This window comes from Triticum urartu, chromosome 6 (assembly GCF_003073215.2).
Source record: "Triticum urartu cultivar G1812 chromosome 6, Tu2.1, whole genome shotgun sequence".
NCBI classification, from domain to species: domain Eukaryota; kingdom Viridiplantae; phylum Streptophyta; class Magnoliopsida; order Poales; family Poaceae; genus Triticum; species Triticum urartu.
This window is the reverse complement of record NC_053027.1, coordinates 248,012,431-248,031,360: the sequence shown is the minus strand read 5'-3', so window position 1 is coordinate 248,031,360 and position 18,930 is coordinate 248,012,431. Positions and strand designations below refer to the sequence as shown.

The 18,930-nt window shown below is 43.5% G+C and overlaps 1 protein-coding gene across 1 annotated transcript; it reads right to left on the bottom strand.

Moving 5' to 3' along the window:
* Positions 1-5,780: 5,780 nt before the first annotated feature.
* Positions 5,781-10,878, bottom strand: LOC125516222 (fimbrin-5-like). The gene is made up of 14 exons (XM_048681705.1): positions 10,220-10,878; positions 9,942-10,115; positions 9,588-9,835; positions 9,296-9,467; positions 8,496-8,534; positions 8,301-8,375; positions 8,102-8,218; positions 7,655-7,866; positions 7,265-7,417; positions 6,994-7,193; positions 6,739-6,896; positions 6,557-6,653; positions 6,387-6,478; positions 5,781-6,254 (listed from the first exon to the last, which is right to left on the bottom strand). The coding sequence occupies exons 1-14, from the start codon at positions 10,301-10,303 to the stop codon at positions 5,994-5,996; spliced, it is 2,082 nt and encodes a 693-aa protein (XP_048537662.1). The 5' UTR covers positions 10,304-10,878; the 3' UTR covers positions 5,781-5,993.
* Positions 10,879-18,930: the final 8,052 nt, after the last annotated feature.

Sequence of the window (18,930 nt, the reverse complement as noted above, 5' to 3'; positions counted from 1 at the left end):
GCGTAGCTATCGATCTACTCCAGATGGCCAAGCGAGTTGGCCCGTGGTACGAAGCCGCCGAACACAAAAATCTGTCCGGGGAGGAAGGTTTCTCCTTGGATAGCGTCGCTATAGACGATTGAAGGGGCCATCGAACCCTTCGTTGACGGCACAGTGGAACTCTCAATGAAAGCACCAATGTCGATGTCAAAACCGGCGGATCTTGGGTAGGGGGTCCCAAACTGTGCGTCTAGGATCGATAGTAACAGGAGACAAGGGACACAATGTTTACCCAGGTTCGGGCCCTCTCTATGGAGGTAATACCCTACGTCCTGCTTGATTGATATTGATGAATATGGGTGTTACAAGAGTTGATCTACCACGAGATCATGATGGCTAAACCCTAGGAGTCTAACCTGTATGACTATGGTAATGAATGTATCCTTTCCGGACTATCCCCTCCGGTTTATATAGACATCGAGGGGATCTAGGGTTTACATAGAGTCGGTTACATAAGAAGGAATCTTCATAGTCGGTCACCAAGCTTGCCTTCCAAGCCAAGGAGAGTCCAATCCGGACTCAGGTATAGTTTTCGGCCTTCATGTCTTCACAACACATCAGTCTGGCCCATGGATAACAGGCCGGACGCCCGAGGACCACTTAGTCCAGGACTCCCTCACCCGTTAGTGCTCAACTTTGCCCCAATATTCTATCACCATGCCATAAAGCCTCCTGCCAAATTTCACCTCTTTTGGAATTGATTTGGTTAGGTTCAAAAATGCCTCAAGTTTGAATTTGATTCAAACTTGAATTATTTTTCTTCCTCTAAAAAGGTCCAAATCAAGTTTCTTAATCAGAGCATAATTCCAGGAGCTTGATGATATTTTCATTATTCTCAAACTCCTCTTCCTCTCTTAGGTGCTTTTCTTTTTCTTTTTATGTTTGAGGAATAGTTAGAGGAAGAGAGCAGCAGCAGCCAGCCCAGCAACACCACAGCCACCTGGGCCTCCCAGTGGCAGCCCACCAGGCGTAGCCCAACAGCCCCTCCCCGCAGCAGTCCACCAGCGCCCCTGTTCATCTCCTTCCTCCTGTATGGCAGGACATCCACGGACGCCACGTCGACCTCCCGAGTGATTTGACGGCCGGAGAGCCCCCTAGGCCCCTATATAACATGCCCCGGTGCCCTAGTCCTCCTCCTCCCTCCGTTCCGCCCCGCTCCTTCCCTTTCCGCCGCTAGGTGAGACCTCTCCACGCTATAGTCGTCGCCATGGCCAAGAGGAGCCCGAGCTCCTCTCCGGCGTGATCCAGCCCTCAGCCACCGTCTTCTTCCTCGGCAGCGACAATAGCATCACCGTCGTCTTCTTCGATGCCGCCCGCGTCCACACGGGTCCCGGAGCTCCTTCCACGATGTCCCCGTAGTCCTCTTCCTCCCCTTCTTCACGGACAGCCAAGACCAGCAAGTTCCGCGGCTCGTCGTCGATGTTCCTCCGCATCCTCGGCCTCATCCTTTTGTCCTCTGGACGCTAGGTGAGCTGCGCCACCCTCACCGCTCGTTCCTGTCGCCGATAGCTCCGCGAGGGTGCCGATCAGTTCTTACCAGAGGGTTCCCGCCACGCTCTCGCCGAGGGCTATAGTCTTGTTGTGGTGTAGGTGTGATGTTGTTCCGCCGCGTCTTGCTCACCCAAGACGAGCTTCGGCTCGACCTCGAGTCCTCGCACTCCTGCTCGCACCCAGGCCTTACCACCTCATGCCTTGGTGCATCCGCATGCCCGCGCCGAGCCGTGCTCGCGCACGAGCCCGGCCTCTTCACTTCTAGCGCACGCGCCCGCACACCCATCTGCACGTGCGACCCCCCATGAGTAGAGGCCATTCGCTCCCGCGCTCTCATAGCAATCCCGCAGCCCCGCCGCTGCTCTGCATCGCGAGCGTCGTCTCCTAACTCGTCACAGCCGGCGCTGATGTTCGCTGTGCAGCCATGGCAAAGCTCGACTTGGCAGAGATAGGGCTTATAACGCGGGCTGCACTTCTTAGCATGAGCCCAGCGCTAGCCCAGCTGGTTCCCCACGCATGCACACACGGGCAAAATTGAAAATTTTGACCTATGGACGAAATCAAATCATAGAGTGAACTGCCCGTGAAACTATTTCACGCGGCTGACCTTTTTGTGTGACGCCTAACATGAAGGCGCCACACTACACTGTGCAACGCCTCACAGATAGGCGCTACACGCCTGGCCAGCATCGCACCCATGTGATCCGAAAATTACTAAGTCAGTGTGCAGCGCCTGAGAGCTAGGCGCCACACTATACAGTGTAGCACCTAGCTTCGAGGCGTTGCACTAGTGGTTGCTTCATTTTGTAGTGCAACCACTAGTGCATCGCCTAAGAGCTAGGTGCCACATTATACAGTGCAGCGCCTAGCTCTCAGGCTCTGCACAATGACTTAGCATTTTTTAGGCAGTCTAGGGTGCAACGCTGGCTAGGCATGTAACGCCTATCTGTGAGGCATTACACAGTGTAGTGTGGCGCCTTCGTGTCGGGCGTCACACAAAAAGGTCAGCCGCGTGAAATAGTTTCACGAACAGTTCATTCTGTAATTTGTTTCGTCCATAGGTCAAATTTGTTAAATTTGCCGCACACACGCAGGAGACCAAGGATCAAATCCTAGGTTCCCCATTTTGGTTTTTTAGCCAGTTATCTTTGTACATGGGAGTATGACATCTGGGCCCCAGGGCCCCTGTTGACCGGTCTTAGTTGACCTACTGACCACACTTCGGGACCCACCGGTCATCCCCTATGGTTACGGATAGCCTGGGTACACCTAGCCATTCCCTCATGTCTTCTGTTTTATTCAAATTCAGAACATGCCAGATTTGGCATATGCTGAGGTTTCCATATATGGCAGTATCCTCTTTTGATTGAATTGTGTGCATTTCCATATAGGAGCATATACATATTATATATATATATATTTGGGGTAGAAAAATCCCACCAATCTAGTGGTGGCATAGGTTTTTGCATTTGAGCAAGTTCATGAACATGCCATTTTTACACCATGATGTTGTTTTGTCATTTTTGGGTGATTTATTTCAAGCATGCTATGAGTTTGTTTGGCACATGGTTAGCTACATTTTCATGCCTACTCCATGATAGTATTTAGTCCATGTCATTTGGTGCACTATGATGAGTGACACAAGCATGCCAAGTTGCTATCGTAATCTGTTTTGCCAAGCATGCCAAGTCTGAAACTGTTAATAAAACTTGCTATGTTTACATGGATGCCATCATATCTTCTGTGCTTTTTTGGCTCATGTTCAGTAAGGGACTTTTGTTCTATGCCTTTAGTAGAGTCATGTCATGCCTTTGTTTGCTATGATATGTTCATGTAGCATGTTGTTTGCTTGCTCTAAACTTTGCTTCCTGATGTTGTTCTTGACATGTTAGTATTTTTACAAAGTCCTTGAAGCTGATAACTTTTGCACTTTTGCCATGCTTGTTTGAGCCTTTTCTTCTGTGATCTAGCCATATCTCAGTGTTCATGTTTTGTCAAGCATCTCTTGTACATCACTGCCATATGCTTTGTTGCTATGTTGGACTGTAGTAGCTTAGTTTCTTGTTGCATTCTAGATGGCATCATGCTGTTAATCGCAGTTTTGCGTCATCCTTGTTTTGCTTGCCATTTGCAAATCGTGCATCCGTTTCTGGTGATCTTTATATCGATTTCAACCAAAATCATCTCATCTTTCCAGCGGCATATTTGGTTTGCCAAGTTGATGCCTTGATCATTCTTTCCCTTTCGGAGCACGCATATGCATTGCATATCATGTCTTGCATATCATGCCTTGTATTGCATCATGTTGCTTGTGCATTCCACCGTGATTGATTGTTGTTCCATTGCTTGTGTTCTTTCTTTGGGTAGAGCCGGGAGACGAGTACGCGAACGAGCAACCTGTTGAGTACGCTAACGAGGATCAAGCTTTCGACAACTCTGAGAACATTGCAGGCAAGATGACCATACCCTCAAAATCACTTCTATCTTTGCTTGCTAGTTGTTCGCTCTATCGCTATGTCGCGCTACCTACCACTTGCTTTATCATGCCTCCCATATTGCCATGTCAGGCCTCTAACCCTCCTTCGTAGCAAACCGTTGTTTCGCTATGTTACCACTTTCGCTCAGCCCCTCTTATAGCGTTGCTAGTTGCAGGTGAAGATGAAGTTTGTTCCATGATGGAACATGGATTATGTTGGGATATCATTATTATTTCTTATTTACTTTAATGCACCTATATACTTGGTAAAGGGTGGAAGGCTCAGCCTTTTGCCTGGTGTTTTGTTCCACTCTTGCCGCCCTAGTTTACGTCATACCGGTGTTATGTTCCTTGATTTTGCGTTCCTTACGCGATTGGGTGTTATGGGAACCCCTTGACAGTTCGCTTTGAATAAAACTCCTCCAGAAAAGCCCAACCTTGGTTTTAACATTTGCCACCTAAGCCTTTTCCCTTGGGTTTTCGCGAGCCCGAGGGTCATCTTTATTTTAAACCACCGGGCCAGTGCTCCTCTGAGTGTTGGTCCAAACTAGAGCCCCTTGCAGCGCCACCTCGGGGAAACTTGAGGGTTGGTCTTAGTTGGACGGATTGCTCATCCGGTGTGCCCTGAGAACGAGATATGTGCAGGTCCTATCGGGATTTGTCGGCACAGTCGGGTGGTCTTGCTGGTCTTGTTTTACCATTGTCGAAATGTCTTGTAACCGGGATTTCGAGACTGATCGGGTCTTTCCGGGAGAAGGATTATCCTTTGTTGACCATGAGAGCTTGTGATGGGCTAAGTTGGGACACCCCTGCAGGGTACAAACTTTCAAGAGCCGTGCCCGCGGTCATGTGGCAGATGGGAATTTGATAATATCCAGTTGTAGAGAACTTGACACTTAACTTAATTAAAATGAATCAACCGCGTGTGTAGCCGTGATGGTCTCTCTTTGGCGGAATCCGGGAAAAGAACACGGTCTTGTGTGATGCTTGAACGTAAGTAGCTTCAGGATCACTTCTTGATCACTTATAGCTTCTCGATCGTGCGTAACTTCTCTTCTCGCTCTTATTTGCGTATGTTAGCCTCCTTATATGCTTAGTTCTTGCTGCAGCTCCACCTCACTACCTTCTCGGACCCATTAGCTTAAATAGTATTGATCTCGCGGGTGTGAGATTGCTGAGTCCTCGTGACTCACGGATACTTCCAAACAGTTGTAGGTGCCGACGAGATCAGTGCAAGTGATGCTACCGAACTCAAGTGGAAGTTCGACGAGGATTCGGGCCGTTACTATGTTTCTTTTCCTGATGATCAGTAGTAGAGCCCAGTTGGGACGATCGGGGATCTAGCATTAGGGGTTGTCTTCCTTTATTTTGGTTCCGTAGTCGGATCTTTGATTGTACTTTGGATGATGTATGGATTATTTATGTATTGTGTGAAGTGGCGATTGTAAGCCAACTCTTTATCCTTTTCTTATTCAGTACATGGGATGTGTGAAGATTACCCCTCTTGCGACAAGCCTACCATGCGGCTATGCCTCTAAGTCATGCCCCGATACGTGGGAGATATAGCCGCATTGTGGGTGTTACAACTGGTTAATGGGTGCAACCAATGGGAGATGATAGCACATGCTATATTCAACCAGTTTGGATGGTGATCACATAACATGATAGGAGTCTAGGGCCCTAGTCCTTTAATTCATACCGGTTGTGGCATTGCGGTTTTTTATTTTTCTTCACTCCTTTTGTGAGTTGTAATACTTTGAAGACCTTATGATATTCTGAGACTTTTTTAATAATATGGATGTATGCATCGTTCAGATGCAAGAGACCAGGGGCAAGCCTCCTTTTCCAAAAAAATATAAGAGCAGAAGCTCATCACTGCGCATTTGCACGCAAAGAGTAGATCAAAACTAACTTCCTGCGCTGTCGTTTGCTATCCCTCCCGTACTGAAACCACCCCCTGCCTGATGTGGTCAGGTCGGATTTTATTTTAGGCACCATCTTCAAGGCTTTCTTCTCCTCCTTTTTCTTCTTCTACTTCTGCTTCTGCCTCTGCCTCTGCCTCCGCTTCTGCTTCTGCTTCTAATTCTTCTTCTTCCTCTTCTTCCACCTCCTCCTCCTCCTCCTCTTCTGGGAGAGCTTCTTGTGACGCTGCGGATCCTGCTGGCCCGGGGCCTTCGTAAGGTCCATGCTTCTGCAGACTCCAGTACATGATGCTTGCTGTAAGAGTGAGGATCATCTTGGGATTTACCTGACATAACAAAATGAAAAAGGCAATGTCACTGTTTGATCCATGACTGGACCAATGTTACTATTCATCCCTGTAAAAAATGTCACTGTTCATCTCTCAAGTTAGCGCGACAAACAATTTTTCATAGGCTACCTCCATTATGTCCTCTGGCAACCAGAACACGGTGCACCCAAGTTTCCTAGCAACAGTTATGATGTATGTTGCATTCATCTTCTTCTCATCATCTGCAACCACAAAAGCAAATGACAACGGAAATGCGAAAAATCTGAAATTGACTCTGGAATCAAAGCAAGGGTACACACCATCCTCCCCCTTCTTCACCATATTCCAGTCAACAACTCTACTTTGCACAGCGCTTAGAAGATCCAGGAAGAACATCCCATTTGATAAGCTTTTATCCTAGAGAATCAATCAACACACTTGCTTAAGGCCATGGCCATGACAACACAAGTTAAACTTTAATAAAATGGGAATGTCGATCAACCTTGAAGCTTTCGATGTGAGATGTTTTTCCTGATTCCTTGACCTTATTATTCGCCCAGATCAGAATGTCAGCATCTGTAATCTCTTTGTCTTTAGAGTGGGATCTCAAGTTCTTTAGCAGTTGTAGGATGCTGGTCCTCATGAGTTGCCACAGGAAAGCTGACAGGGTATTATTTGAAATCAAATACTACACAGAATTCAAGATTAGAAACTGAAATAAGATCAACTAAAGCATACGCGGGGTATATTTTTTTACCAAGGATTAGCTTCTTGTTTCCTTGAACAATATCATTTCCTGCTACATTCACAAGAGAAAAATTTAACTCCTTCCCAATTCTGATAACCTGATTGCAGTTCTCAACCTTCCTAAATGGCATGATAATTGGAGGTTTCGATGCTTGTTTCCAGATAACTGATCCTGGAGAAATTTTGTCAAGCACCTCCAGAAGAACCCATCTGGAAATGAACTTCTGTTAGATGACAAAAATATATTTCAAGGCGAAGCTGCTGGTGGAAATGGGACTAACCCAGTCCTAACATCCTCAAATAAATTATTCACGTAAGTTGCAATTCCAAGACTGTTGATCCACAAGCGAAATGCTCTCTCTTCCCTCGATGCTTCAACATCATCCGGAGTATCTTGGACGGCACGAGCCACGTTGTTCGATGATAGACCGTTTCTGCACAGGTTTAAAATCATTTCATAATGCAATATGAATTAACCTGGACAAAATGTTTGAAACATCGACATTTCCACAGTTGTATAGCTGTTTTGATTTATTTGTGTTTTAAAACACAAATAACAGGTGGAACAAATCCTCACAAACTGATGACATTTCTATTAGTTTCTTGCATTGCATACAACCCTAAGTGGCAAAACCGATTTATCAGAAGAGAGGACAAGGAGAGATCAGTACCTTTGCTGGAATATCTGTGCGACAAATGCCAAGTTGAGATTTGCTGAACCCTCATTAATATCTTTAGATGTTACATATCTTGTACAATCAAGCTTTTCGGCAGTTTCAAGGACTTTCTTTGCCCTTTCTTTAGGATCTGTAGTTTCTATCATGGTTGTTGAGCTATGCTCAGGAGCAAGGGCGCTGAGAAGGTAAGCATACGCTTCACCATCCTGCAAATACATCATACGATATAGCATAATGAAATCTTTTGCATTAGCATTTCTGAAAATGTCGTCAATATCATAGAATGATTTAACGGATCTATATAAACATGCCATAAAATTCAGTGTTTACTCCAAGCAAAAACAAAAGTCACAGTATTTACCGTCGATATGAAAAAATTGCCTAGTGGTTGTGCATTTTTCAGGTGTTTTTGTGTAATATCCATACAATTGATATACATACCTTAACATCAGTAGAGAAATTTGTTACAGTTTTTTTGTACCCTGCTTTCTTGATATGAAAGTTCATCCATTTGAGCAACATCTTGTCTGGTGCTAAGGTGACAAGCTCCTCTGCTTCCTGTATAACATCATGTAACATAATTATCCAGACTTTGCTAATGCACAAGCATGTACATACAAGTTCTCTTGATGATTTGAACCTTGCTGTTATCACCAGCCACCAACTCCAACAACTGAGGTGTATTCTTCAGATTCAAATTTGCTAAGAGTTGTATCTGAGAGAAGTCCAACGAAACAAATTAGAAAGATAGCATTCATCAATGTTCTAGGTAACACTATATTGTTGAAAAATTATTTAGTAACTAACTCAGTAATGGTGGTTGTAGAAAACACACCTTTATGATTTGGGATAGCAAACCAAGAACTAGATGAGGCTGAAAAAGGAAAAATACTTCAGCAGTACAAAGTAAAATGATTTAACAATAATAAATATATTGCTACGAATCTTTACTCTCACATAAAATGTGAGTTGGCGATAGTACCCGATATCCCATCAGATTTTTTTCTACCATCCTAAAATTCTAAAAATCTAACTTATTGAAATACGAGCAGGCTTCCAAGAATTTAATAAATTAAGCATGCTCTCGTTTCCACCTTCCTAAAAAACCTGTAACAAATAAGAAAACTAATTGAGACACAAAAAAAACAAAAGCTTGTATTTATATAAACAATTTAACCACCTCCTTGAAAAATCTCCAAGTAAAAATGGAGCTGAGAACTAATGCTTGCAGAGACATTATATATAAATCATTCTGTGAACTGGACGAGGCCGATGACAAAGCCTTAACACGACCGGCTATGTTTTTATCCGTTGCAAAGCACAGTTATGTTTCTAGTAGTGATATGTAACATTTTTCTGTCCAAGAATTTCTCAATACCAAAAAAAGTTAAGAGCCTCAAAATATAATACTCCCCAAAGATTCATTTAATAAAATGTACAACTGCGTACATTGTGCAATTCAAGATATGCACAACCTAGTCAAGAAATGTCATTATATATCTACCCTTCCCTGAAAACCAGCTCAACTTCTGTACTGTTTTGCTAGTTCAAACTTAAATAGGAACAGAAGGAAAAGAAGAACTTGAGAAATAGAGTAATAAACTGTGTTGATGCAATAAAAATATAGAAACATACTCTAGCTTCAATCAGATCCTGTGTCCCAATGTTAACAACAGTACAACCAATGGCCTTGGCAGAGTTGAGACAAAGAGTGTGGTTCTCATTCCTCTCCCATGGATTCGGTTCCTTCTTTGTATTGATTGCTCTCTCGTCTATTGTGCCGGGAACAGCAACATTGATCAACTTGCTGATTCAGTATTAATAAGGTAAGGGAATAACTACCTTAGAAAATTTGTTAACAGAAATCAAAATTAAGAGATGATGTGGTACTAAAAGAATACTGTGAGCATTTAAAAGAACATCTCACCAAAGTAGAACACCATCCCCAATAAGATTAAATATATCGTTTGATGCTGGATCCAATGGCAAGAAATTCTTCAGGAAAGGGTCCTCCCCGAGAAAATTATTGATATGATTGACATAAGAAGTTTTTTCAGACTCATTAATGACGTGCAAGAGAGTAGTGGTGGATGCCTTCAAAAATGACACTGATCCCTTCAATTTCTTTTTGCCTCCTGATTTGCTGGCTCCCTTTGCTTGAAGATTTAAGCACTCCTAACATATTGCAAGATTGTACAGCTCATCAAACAAAAACAAAAAAACTCATACATAAGTGAAAATGTGGAATCAACAGAAGGTATGCCAAGATGATCGAATGTACCCTAAGGAATGGCTCAAATTCGATTGACTGGTCCATATCGGGGTAAGACTCGCTCAAAAAACTTATGATCTCCTCCTCAGTCAGAACCTCTTGAATGCCCCTAAGCTTCTCCATTACCGGCGGCAAATCTTTTATAGTTACCTGCTCGGCATCCGATCTCTTTGCGGAAGTGAACTATACCGTGGAACATAAGAGGTAGCATTGTGATTACACAATTATGAAAAGGAAACAACACGATTTTTCAGAAAGCATCAAGAATGGCCTCAAGGAGTGCTTACTTTTGTTCGGAGCGTTCGGAGCTGCACTTGGGTGAACTGGTTCTGGAGCCATGGATCAGAGACAAGAACACCAACGCTAGACATTGTCTTCCGAATTCAGTTTCACTCTCGTGCTAAATTAATTCTTGCACCAATTCAGCAGTTATTGAGACCTAGAATAAAGATAGTCCAACCACGACCTTGAATCGCTAGGACTAATTAGCACCAACCTCTCTGATCAAATTCAGCACTGTGTTTGCAGTATATGCATCAAGAAGAATAGGACCAAAACTGATGGAATTATTACACTTGCGGGAAAAATACCCCCCCAACGGATCGTCACCAACCTTTGCGATGAAAAATTCTTTTTGAAAGGGTTTGATCTTCGTTCTTCCTGTCTTCCTTCCTCCAGCACCCGAAAAATATTCACTCCGCATGCATTGCTCCCAGCTCTGCGGCGGACCCCAAGAACTGTGGGGAAGCGAACGTGTGGTTGGATTGCAGGGAGCCATAGGATAGGAAGAAAAAGGGAGAAGCTAAAATGGTGCCTCCTTTTTCAGCCTCCCGCAGATGCCTAGAATAGAAAAGTAGATAACTAATCTTAGAACGTGAAGCTTCCACTCCTCTTCTCCCATGGAGACGACGGAGGAGTGCCATCTCTCTCTCTCTCTCTCTCTCTCTCTCTCCAACATGCTCATCTTTCACGGGTTTGGACGGCTCTCGGATTTTTCTCGCCGCGGGCGTAATAGCTCTTGCCTACAACGTGGAGTAGAAGATTTTTCTGTGATTTTCAAACGTCAGCACTGAACGGCGCGCGCCCGGGTGGTCCACGTAAAGCAACCACCTTTGTAATGGAGGTTGCCAGGACTTATCCTAGCCGTCCACGCAACATGCAGGAGTGCAAAGGGCGATGGGCCTAAGACCCATGCGTGCTTAGGATGTAGACCGGCGTGTTGGCCTCTCTGTTGAGTCTAGATAGGGTTGTGACGTGTTGATCTTCCGAGGCCGGGCATGACCCAGGAAAGCGTGTCCGGCCAGAGGTGATTGAGAGTGTCGGGTAATGTGGTGCACCCCTGCAGAGAAGTTAATCTATTCGAGTAGCCATGTCGACTGTAACAGGACGACCTAGAGTTGTATTCCGATCTTTACAACTAGAAACTGAATATTAAGATGTGAAATGGATATGATCGCTCCGGGATTGCTTTTTCACAGGTAGTCGAGAAAGGATCTCCGGGTGCTAATGCTACAACCTACTTGCTAAATATAATATGCTATCTTGCACTCTTCTAAATGCTGCAAGATGCTTGAAGATGCTAGTCTTCGATAGGCTAGACCTTCCTCTCTATTATGGCATTCTGCAGTATAGTCCACAGATACATCCCTTCCCTTAGTACCAATGCATACTTAGTATAGATCTGATGCTTCCTAGTACTTCAGATGAGTACTCATGATTGCTTTGCTACCTTTTCCCCTACTTTCTTCTTTCCGGTTTTTGCAAACATATGATGGATCCTAGGAGTCAGATGCCACTAGCGATGACTACTACTACCCCGACGATGCCTACTACTACGCGGAGACCGCCGACGACCAGGAGTAGTTAGGAGGATCCCAAGCAGGAGGCCTTGCCTTTTCAATCACTGTTGCTTTTATCCTAGCCTTCTTAAGGCAAACTTGTTAAACTTATGTATGTACTCAGATATTTTTGCTTCCACTGACTCGTTTGTTTTCGTGCTGATGTATTTGAGCCCTCAAGGCCCCCGGCTTGTAATATGAAGCTTGTATCACTTTAATTCTGTCTAGAGTTGTGTTGTGATATCTTCCCGTGAGTCCCTGATCTTGATCGTACACATTTGCGTGTATGATTAGTGTACAATTGAATCGGGGGCGTCACAGACCCCATCGCGACCCCGTGGCCTATCCCTTCCACCATCGCGTCGCCACTCTACCAGCACACTGGCGAATCGGCCATATTTTTCGCCGCTCCAGCCCCGCCGAGCCATTCATCCCCACCATCATTTTCGTCATCGCCGCAGTCACCAACCGACCACCAAGCACCCGCCCAGCCACCACTACACTGCGGCTTAGCCCGCATGCTGCGAATAGGCCATATTTTCTACTGCTCCGCCACCGCCACCCAGTTCGTCCCCGTCATCGCTTTCCGCTGTTGTGCCGCTCATCCGCCATTGCCAAGCCACCGCCCAGCCCCCACACCCGCCTCCACCTCACCGCACAACTTTTGCCCAACAATCGCCGCCCTGATTCAAACATCCTGTTATGGTCGTTGCCGCTCAGCCGCCCAATTCTAGTTTTTACATCTCCATTTGCATCATCTATTGGAGTTGCACTTTTACATCACCAATTTACATCATCAGTTGGAGTTGCCTCTTTTTTGGAGACGTAAAAGGCACTTTTTGGAGATGTAAACTTTTACATCTCCAAATTTGCATCTTCTATTGGAGATGTTGTTATTTTTGGAATGCTAATTATGGTTATTTGATTGATCAATACGATATTTCTTTTTTGAATGCTAATTATGGTGAGTTGATTAATTGTATGTTGTTTCTTTTTGGAATACTAACTATGGTGTTTTAATTGGTACAATGTCATTAGAGCAATGTAGGCCATCGGGTCTGAGATAACGAAGGGTTGATGTTCAATGTTTCTGCCACAACTCACTTGTTTAAAAGTAGTGGAGATTGTATAAATGTTTTTCTAAAAATGTCACAAACATATTTTTGAAACATGTGAACATTTTTTAATGTAACATGCATTTTTTAAATGGTGCAAAACATTTTTTTTCGCATTGTGTAACATTTTTCAAAAATGTCTTGTACATTTTCTTGAAACACGTGAACATTTTTTGAAATGTCACATGTATATTATTTGAAAAGCATAAACATGTTTGAAATGTCACACCCGTACCGAGACGTAAAAGATCTCACATTGTCCACAACTGATATGTTTCATGGAGAAAAGAGGAAATACAATGAGAATAAACAAAAGGATAAAGAAAATGCTGCTAGATTGGCTGCAGAACAACAAGTAAAGTCTTCGCAAGAAGCTTCTATAGGAACTTCCCAACCAAAAACAAAGAAGGGGAAGGCAATGCCTTCGCAAGAAGATACCCCTCCTGGAGTCCACCAAATCTCCAGGTGGAGAAAATCCAATAGTTTCTACTCCAAAAAAAGTAGGAAACCAAGAGAGTTGTTCATCATCGTGCACAACATTCTCTTTAAGTGGAAGCATATGTAGTTGAGCAAGCTATAGATGAAGCAGAGCATGTTGTCATTGTTGGGGAAAATGCTACTGTTGCAGCACCTGAAGATATTGTTGCATATGGAGCTTGTAAAGAAAATGCTCCTCACAATGCCTCACCTATTGATGAAGAACCACAACATGAAGAAATGATGCAGATAATATACCTTTGTCTCAGCTGTACAACATTAATTCTGACACTACTATAGGTTCTTCCGGTGCTAACAAGAAGCCACTAGACTTGGAAGCAATGAAAAGCTTCTTTGTCAAATCAATGAAGAAATCAAAGGGCCACCAAATTTTCTTGAGGACCTCTAGAAATCTCTTCATTGAAGTGGAGCAGATGAAGACAATACTCAAAAAGCACAGGCTAAGGAGGCTGCAATGACTATTGTTGGTTAGACAAATGATTAACCAGTGTAGGTATAGGAGACATGAGGATTATCTTTAGAAGAAAATGTTGAACCAAGTGCTTAAGAAAATTTTGGTGCTAACACAGTTAACGTACCTCAAACAAATGTGGTTGAAGCGATGGTCAGTGAAGACATCGAAACTCCAGCTGTTGTCCCTCAAATTTCTCGCAATAGGATAGCTACTCGCACAAGACTTATTTCCATGTGAGAGAAAATCAGAGCAACACCTCATGAAGATGTTGATCTGTGCCCGGAACCATTCATTCCCAAGTTTAGAGATGTCACTGAACCTCATGCATTTTAGGAGATGGCATTCATCGGGGCAAGGAGTACTTCACTGGTCCAAATCACAATCTTAGAGAGAGAGGAGATCTACTTCAACTTAATTCTGGACCATGGGACGACAAACTTACTATGCTAGTGTGTTTTGTCACAAGGACAAAATGTTTACTTGAAAGAGATGCATGAGCTGCCTTGTTTTGATTCCGCGCTTGGTCACTGAAGCAAATTGGGCTTCACAACTTTGTTATCTTCTGCGAGACTGGAAGGAAGAGACTATTCTTCAATTCCATGTGACCCTATTCATTTCTGCCAAGGTTGAAGACACAAGAACATGGAAGTTGCCAAAGTTGATGAAGCGTCTCACAATCTTGAGAAGGTTGCGTGGGTTTATACTAATTGAATCGTGGCTCTCTCACGGCATACATGTATACAATCTAAGCTGTGAGAGATTACACAACAAGACAGAGGAGAATAAGTAAAGAGATAAACCTCCTAACAACTCTCTAAAGATACACATGCATGCACCCTATGTATGTTACATACTGCATATTCTAACACCCACCCTTAATCATAACGCTGCAAGTTGGAATTATGCTTGAACTATTTTAAATTCCTTGTAGGCAATGATTTTTTGACTCCATCTGCAATTGGTCCTTTGAATGCACAATCCGTATTTCTAACTCTTTGCGAGCATTTTCTCTTCCAAAGTAAAAGTCAATTTCAATGTTGTTTTGTCCTTGCATGAAAAACTGGATTAGCAGATATATAAGTAGCACCAAGATTGTCACACCAAAGACATGGAGTTTGCTCATGACGTATTGCAAGTTCTTTCATTATGGATGTACCCAAATAATTTTTGTTCTTCCATTGGCCAATGCCTTGTACTCAACATTAGTACTAGAAAGGGTAGTTGTCTGAGATCCATCCTCTAGATACAACAACACACAAAAAAGGACGAAGTAGTAGCGTTTACAACAAGAGTAAACGTGTCCTCATAATCTATTGTTGGAAATATGCCTTAGAGGTAATAATATTGTATTATTTTATTTCCATGTTCATAATTAAGAGTTTATATTGCGTGCTATAAATGCTACGATCATGGAATATGTGATTCACTGGAAAACTCATATGTACATGTCAAATGATAAACGGTAAAGAATAGGTTCCTAATCTTGCCTCTAAGACTGGCTTAAGTGTTGTTTGTGATCTTGTTTTGAGGATATTAGGATATCGTTAAGTGTAATGATAGTCCTAAAACAACATTGAGAGTATGACTTCACAAGAACAATCATATTGAATCGACCCAAACTTGTTTGCTATACCTTGAGATAACATCGTCCAGCAAGCTTATGAACGAATAACTCCATCACCGTCCACCAAGCCTACGAAATAATAACTCACTACCAGTGGTGAGCATCATGGAATTGTTGATGAAGACAGGTTGATAATGATGAAGATGACGAATCCCCCTCTCCGGAGTCCCTAACGGACTCCAGAACAACTCTCCCGATGAAGAACAGGAGGTCGCAGGGAGGCTCTGCATTGTAAAACATGATGAAACTTCCTTTATTATTTTTATTGAGAAGACGGTATTTGTGGTGTTGGAACTAGGTCAGACGAAGCCTCATGGGTCCCACAAGACATCAGGGCATGCCCTGGGGGTAGGAGTGGCCTGTTGTCCTATGGACAGCAGGTGGCCCCCTCCAGTGGATCTTTGTTCTGGCATTTTTTATTTATTCAATAAAAAATCTCCGCAAACTTTCATCTGATTCTGAGTGTTGGCGAACGCAGTATTTCAAAAAATTTCCTATGATCACGCAAGATCTATCTAGGGATGCATAGAGGGGAGAGTTTGTCTACGTACCATCGTAGACCGAAAGGGGAAGCGTTGAGTAACGCGGTTGATGTAGTCGAACGTCTTCGCGATCCAACCAATCAAGTACCGAATGCACGACACCTCCGCGATTTGCACACGTTCAACTCGGTGACGTCCCTCGAACTCTAGATCCAGCTGAGGCCGAGGCATAGTTTCGTCAGCACGACGGCTGTTGACGGTGATGATGAAGTTACCGACATAGGGCTTCGCCTATTCACTATGACAATATGACCGACTTGGAAATCTATGGAGGGGGGCACTGCACACGGCTAAGAAATCAACCTATGTGTCTATGGGTGCCCCCTGCCCACGTGTATAAAGGAGGGAGGAAAAGGAGGCCGGCCTAGGAGGGGCGCGCCAATAGGGGGAGTCCAACTAGGATTCCCAATCCTAGTTGGAGTCCCCTTCCTTTTCCAAGAGAGGAGAGAGAGGGAAGCAGTAGGAAAGGGAGAAGGAAAGAGAGGGGGGTGCCGCCCCCTCCCTAGTCCAATTCGGACTTGCCATGTGGGGTGCGTGGCCACCCCTTGAGACCCTTCTCTTCTTTTCCGTATGGCCCATTAAGGCCCACTACTTCCCCGGCGAATTCCCGTAACTCTCGAGTACTCCGAAAAATACCCGAATCACTCGGAACCTTTCCGATGTCCGAATATAGCCTTCCAATATATCAATCTTTACGTCTCGTCCATTTCGAGACTCCTCGTCATGTCCGTGATCTCATTCGGGACTCCAAACAACCTTCGGTACATCAAATCACATAACACATAATACAAATCGTCATCGAATGTTAAGCGTGTGGACCCTATGGGTTTAAGAACCATGTAGACATGACCGAGACACATCTCCGGTCAATAACCAATAGAGAAACCTGGATGCTCATATTGGCTCCCACATATTCTACAAAGATCTTTATCGGTGAAACCGCATAACAATATATGTTGTTCCCTTTGTCATCGATATATTACTTGCCCGAGATTCGATCGTCGGTATCCTCATACCTAGTTAAATCTCGTTACCGGCAACTCTCTTTACTCGTTCCGTAATGCATCATCCCGCAACTAACTCATTAGTCACATTGCTTGCAAGGCTTATAGTGATGTGCATTACCGAGAGGGCCCAGAGATACCTCTTCGACAATCGGAGTGACAAATCCTAATCTCAATCTATGCCAACTCAACAAGCACCATTGGAGACACCTGTAGAGCATCTTTATAATCACCCAGTTACATTATGATGTTTCATAGCACACAAGGTGTTCCTCCGATATTCGGGAGTTGCATAATCTCATAGTCATAGGAATATGTATAACTTATGAAGAAAGCAATAGCAATAAACTAAGCAGTCATAGTGCTAAGATACGGATGGGTCATGTCAATCACATCATTCTCTAATGATGTGATCCCGTTTATCAAATGTCAACTCATGTCTATGGTTAGGAAACTTTAACCATCTTCGATTAACGAGCTAGTCAAGTAGAGGCATACTAGTGACACTCTGTTTGTCTATGTATTCACACATGTACTAAGTTTCCGATTAATACAATTCTAGCATGAATAATAAACATTTATCATGATATAAGGAAATATGAATAACAACTTTATTATTGCCTCTAGGGCATATTTCCTTAAGTCTCCCACTTGCACTAGAGTCAATAATCTAGTTCACATCGCCATGTGATTTAACACCAACAGTTCACATCACTATGTGATTAGTTCACATCGCCATGTGACTAATACCCATAGGGTTTTACTAGAGTTAATAATCTAGTTCAAATCGCTATGTGATTAACACCCAAAGAGTACTAAGGTGTGACCATGTTTTGCTTGTGAGAGAAGCTTAGTCAATGGGTCTGTCACATTCAGAGACGTATGCATTTTGCAATTTTTCTATGTCTACAATGCTCTGCATGGAGCTACTCTAGTTAATTGCTCCCACTTTCAATATATATCTAGATTAAGACTCAGAGTCATCCAGATCAGTGTAAAAGCTTGCATCGGTGTAACGCTTTACGACGAACTCTTTATCACCTCCATAACCGAGAAATATCTCCTTAGTCTTCTAAGGATAATTTTGACCGCTGTCAAGTGATCCACCCTGGATCAATATCATACCCCCTTGCCAAACTCATGTCAAGGTACACAATAGGTTTGGTACACAACATAGCATACTTTATAGAATCTATGGCTGAGGCATATGGAATGGATTTCATTCTCTTTCTATTTTCTGTCGTGGTTGTGTTTTGAGTCTTACTCAACTTTACACCTTGCAATACAGGCAAGAACCCCTTCGGACAGACTTAAGCATCGCTATGGGTGAGAAGGTCTCGTCGTAGTCGACGCCTTGAATTTGTCAAAAACCTTTCGCAACAAGTCGAGCTTTGTAGACAATAACATTACCATCAGCGTCAGTCTTCTTCTTGAAGATCCATTTATTCTCTATGGCTCAGTGATCATCGGGCAAGTCAATCAAAGTCCATACTTTGTTTTCATACATGGATCCTATCTCAGATTTCATGGCATCAAGCCATTTCACGGAATATGGGTGCATCATCGCTTCCTCATAGTTCGTAAGTTCGTCATGGTCTAGTAACAAGACTTCCAGAACAGGATTACTGTACCACTCTGGTGCGGACCATACTCTAGTTGACCTGCCAGGTTCGGTAGTAACTTGATTTGAAGTTTCATGATCATCATCATTAGCTTCCTCACTAATTGGTGGAGGAATCACTGGAACTGATTTCTCTGATGAACTACTTTCCAATTCGGGAGAAGGTACAATTACCTCATCAAGTTCTACTTTCCTCCCACTCACTTTTTCCGAGAGAAACTCCTTCTCTAGAAAGGACCCATTCTTAGCAACGAATATTTTGCCTTCAGATCTATGATAGAAGGTGTACCCAATAGTTTCCT

What these genes read in the sequence shown, in the direction of transcription:
- LOC125516222 (XM_048681705.1), bottom strand. Translation starts at nt 10,303, where the DNA reads ATGTCTAGCGTTGGTGTTCTTGTCTCTGATCCATGGCTCCAGAACCAG. An exon ending in TGCTATCCCAAATCATAAAG is followed by an intron (nt 8,376 to 8,495) that starts GTGTGTTTTCTA and finishes GACTTCTCTCAG; the next exon opens with ATACAACTCTTAGCAAATTT. An exon ending in TTTGAGGATGTTAGGACTGG is followed by an intron (nt 7,194 to 7,264) that starts GTTAGTCCCATT and finishes GTTCATTTCCAG; the next exon opens with ATGGGTTCTTCTGGAGGTGC.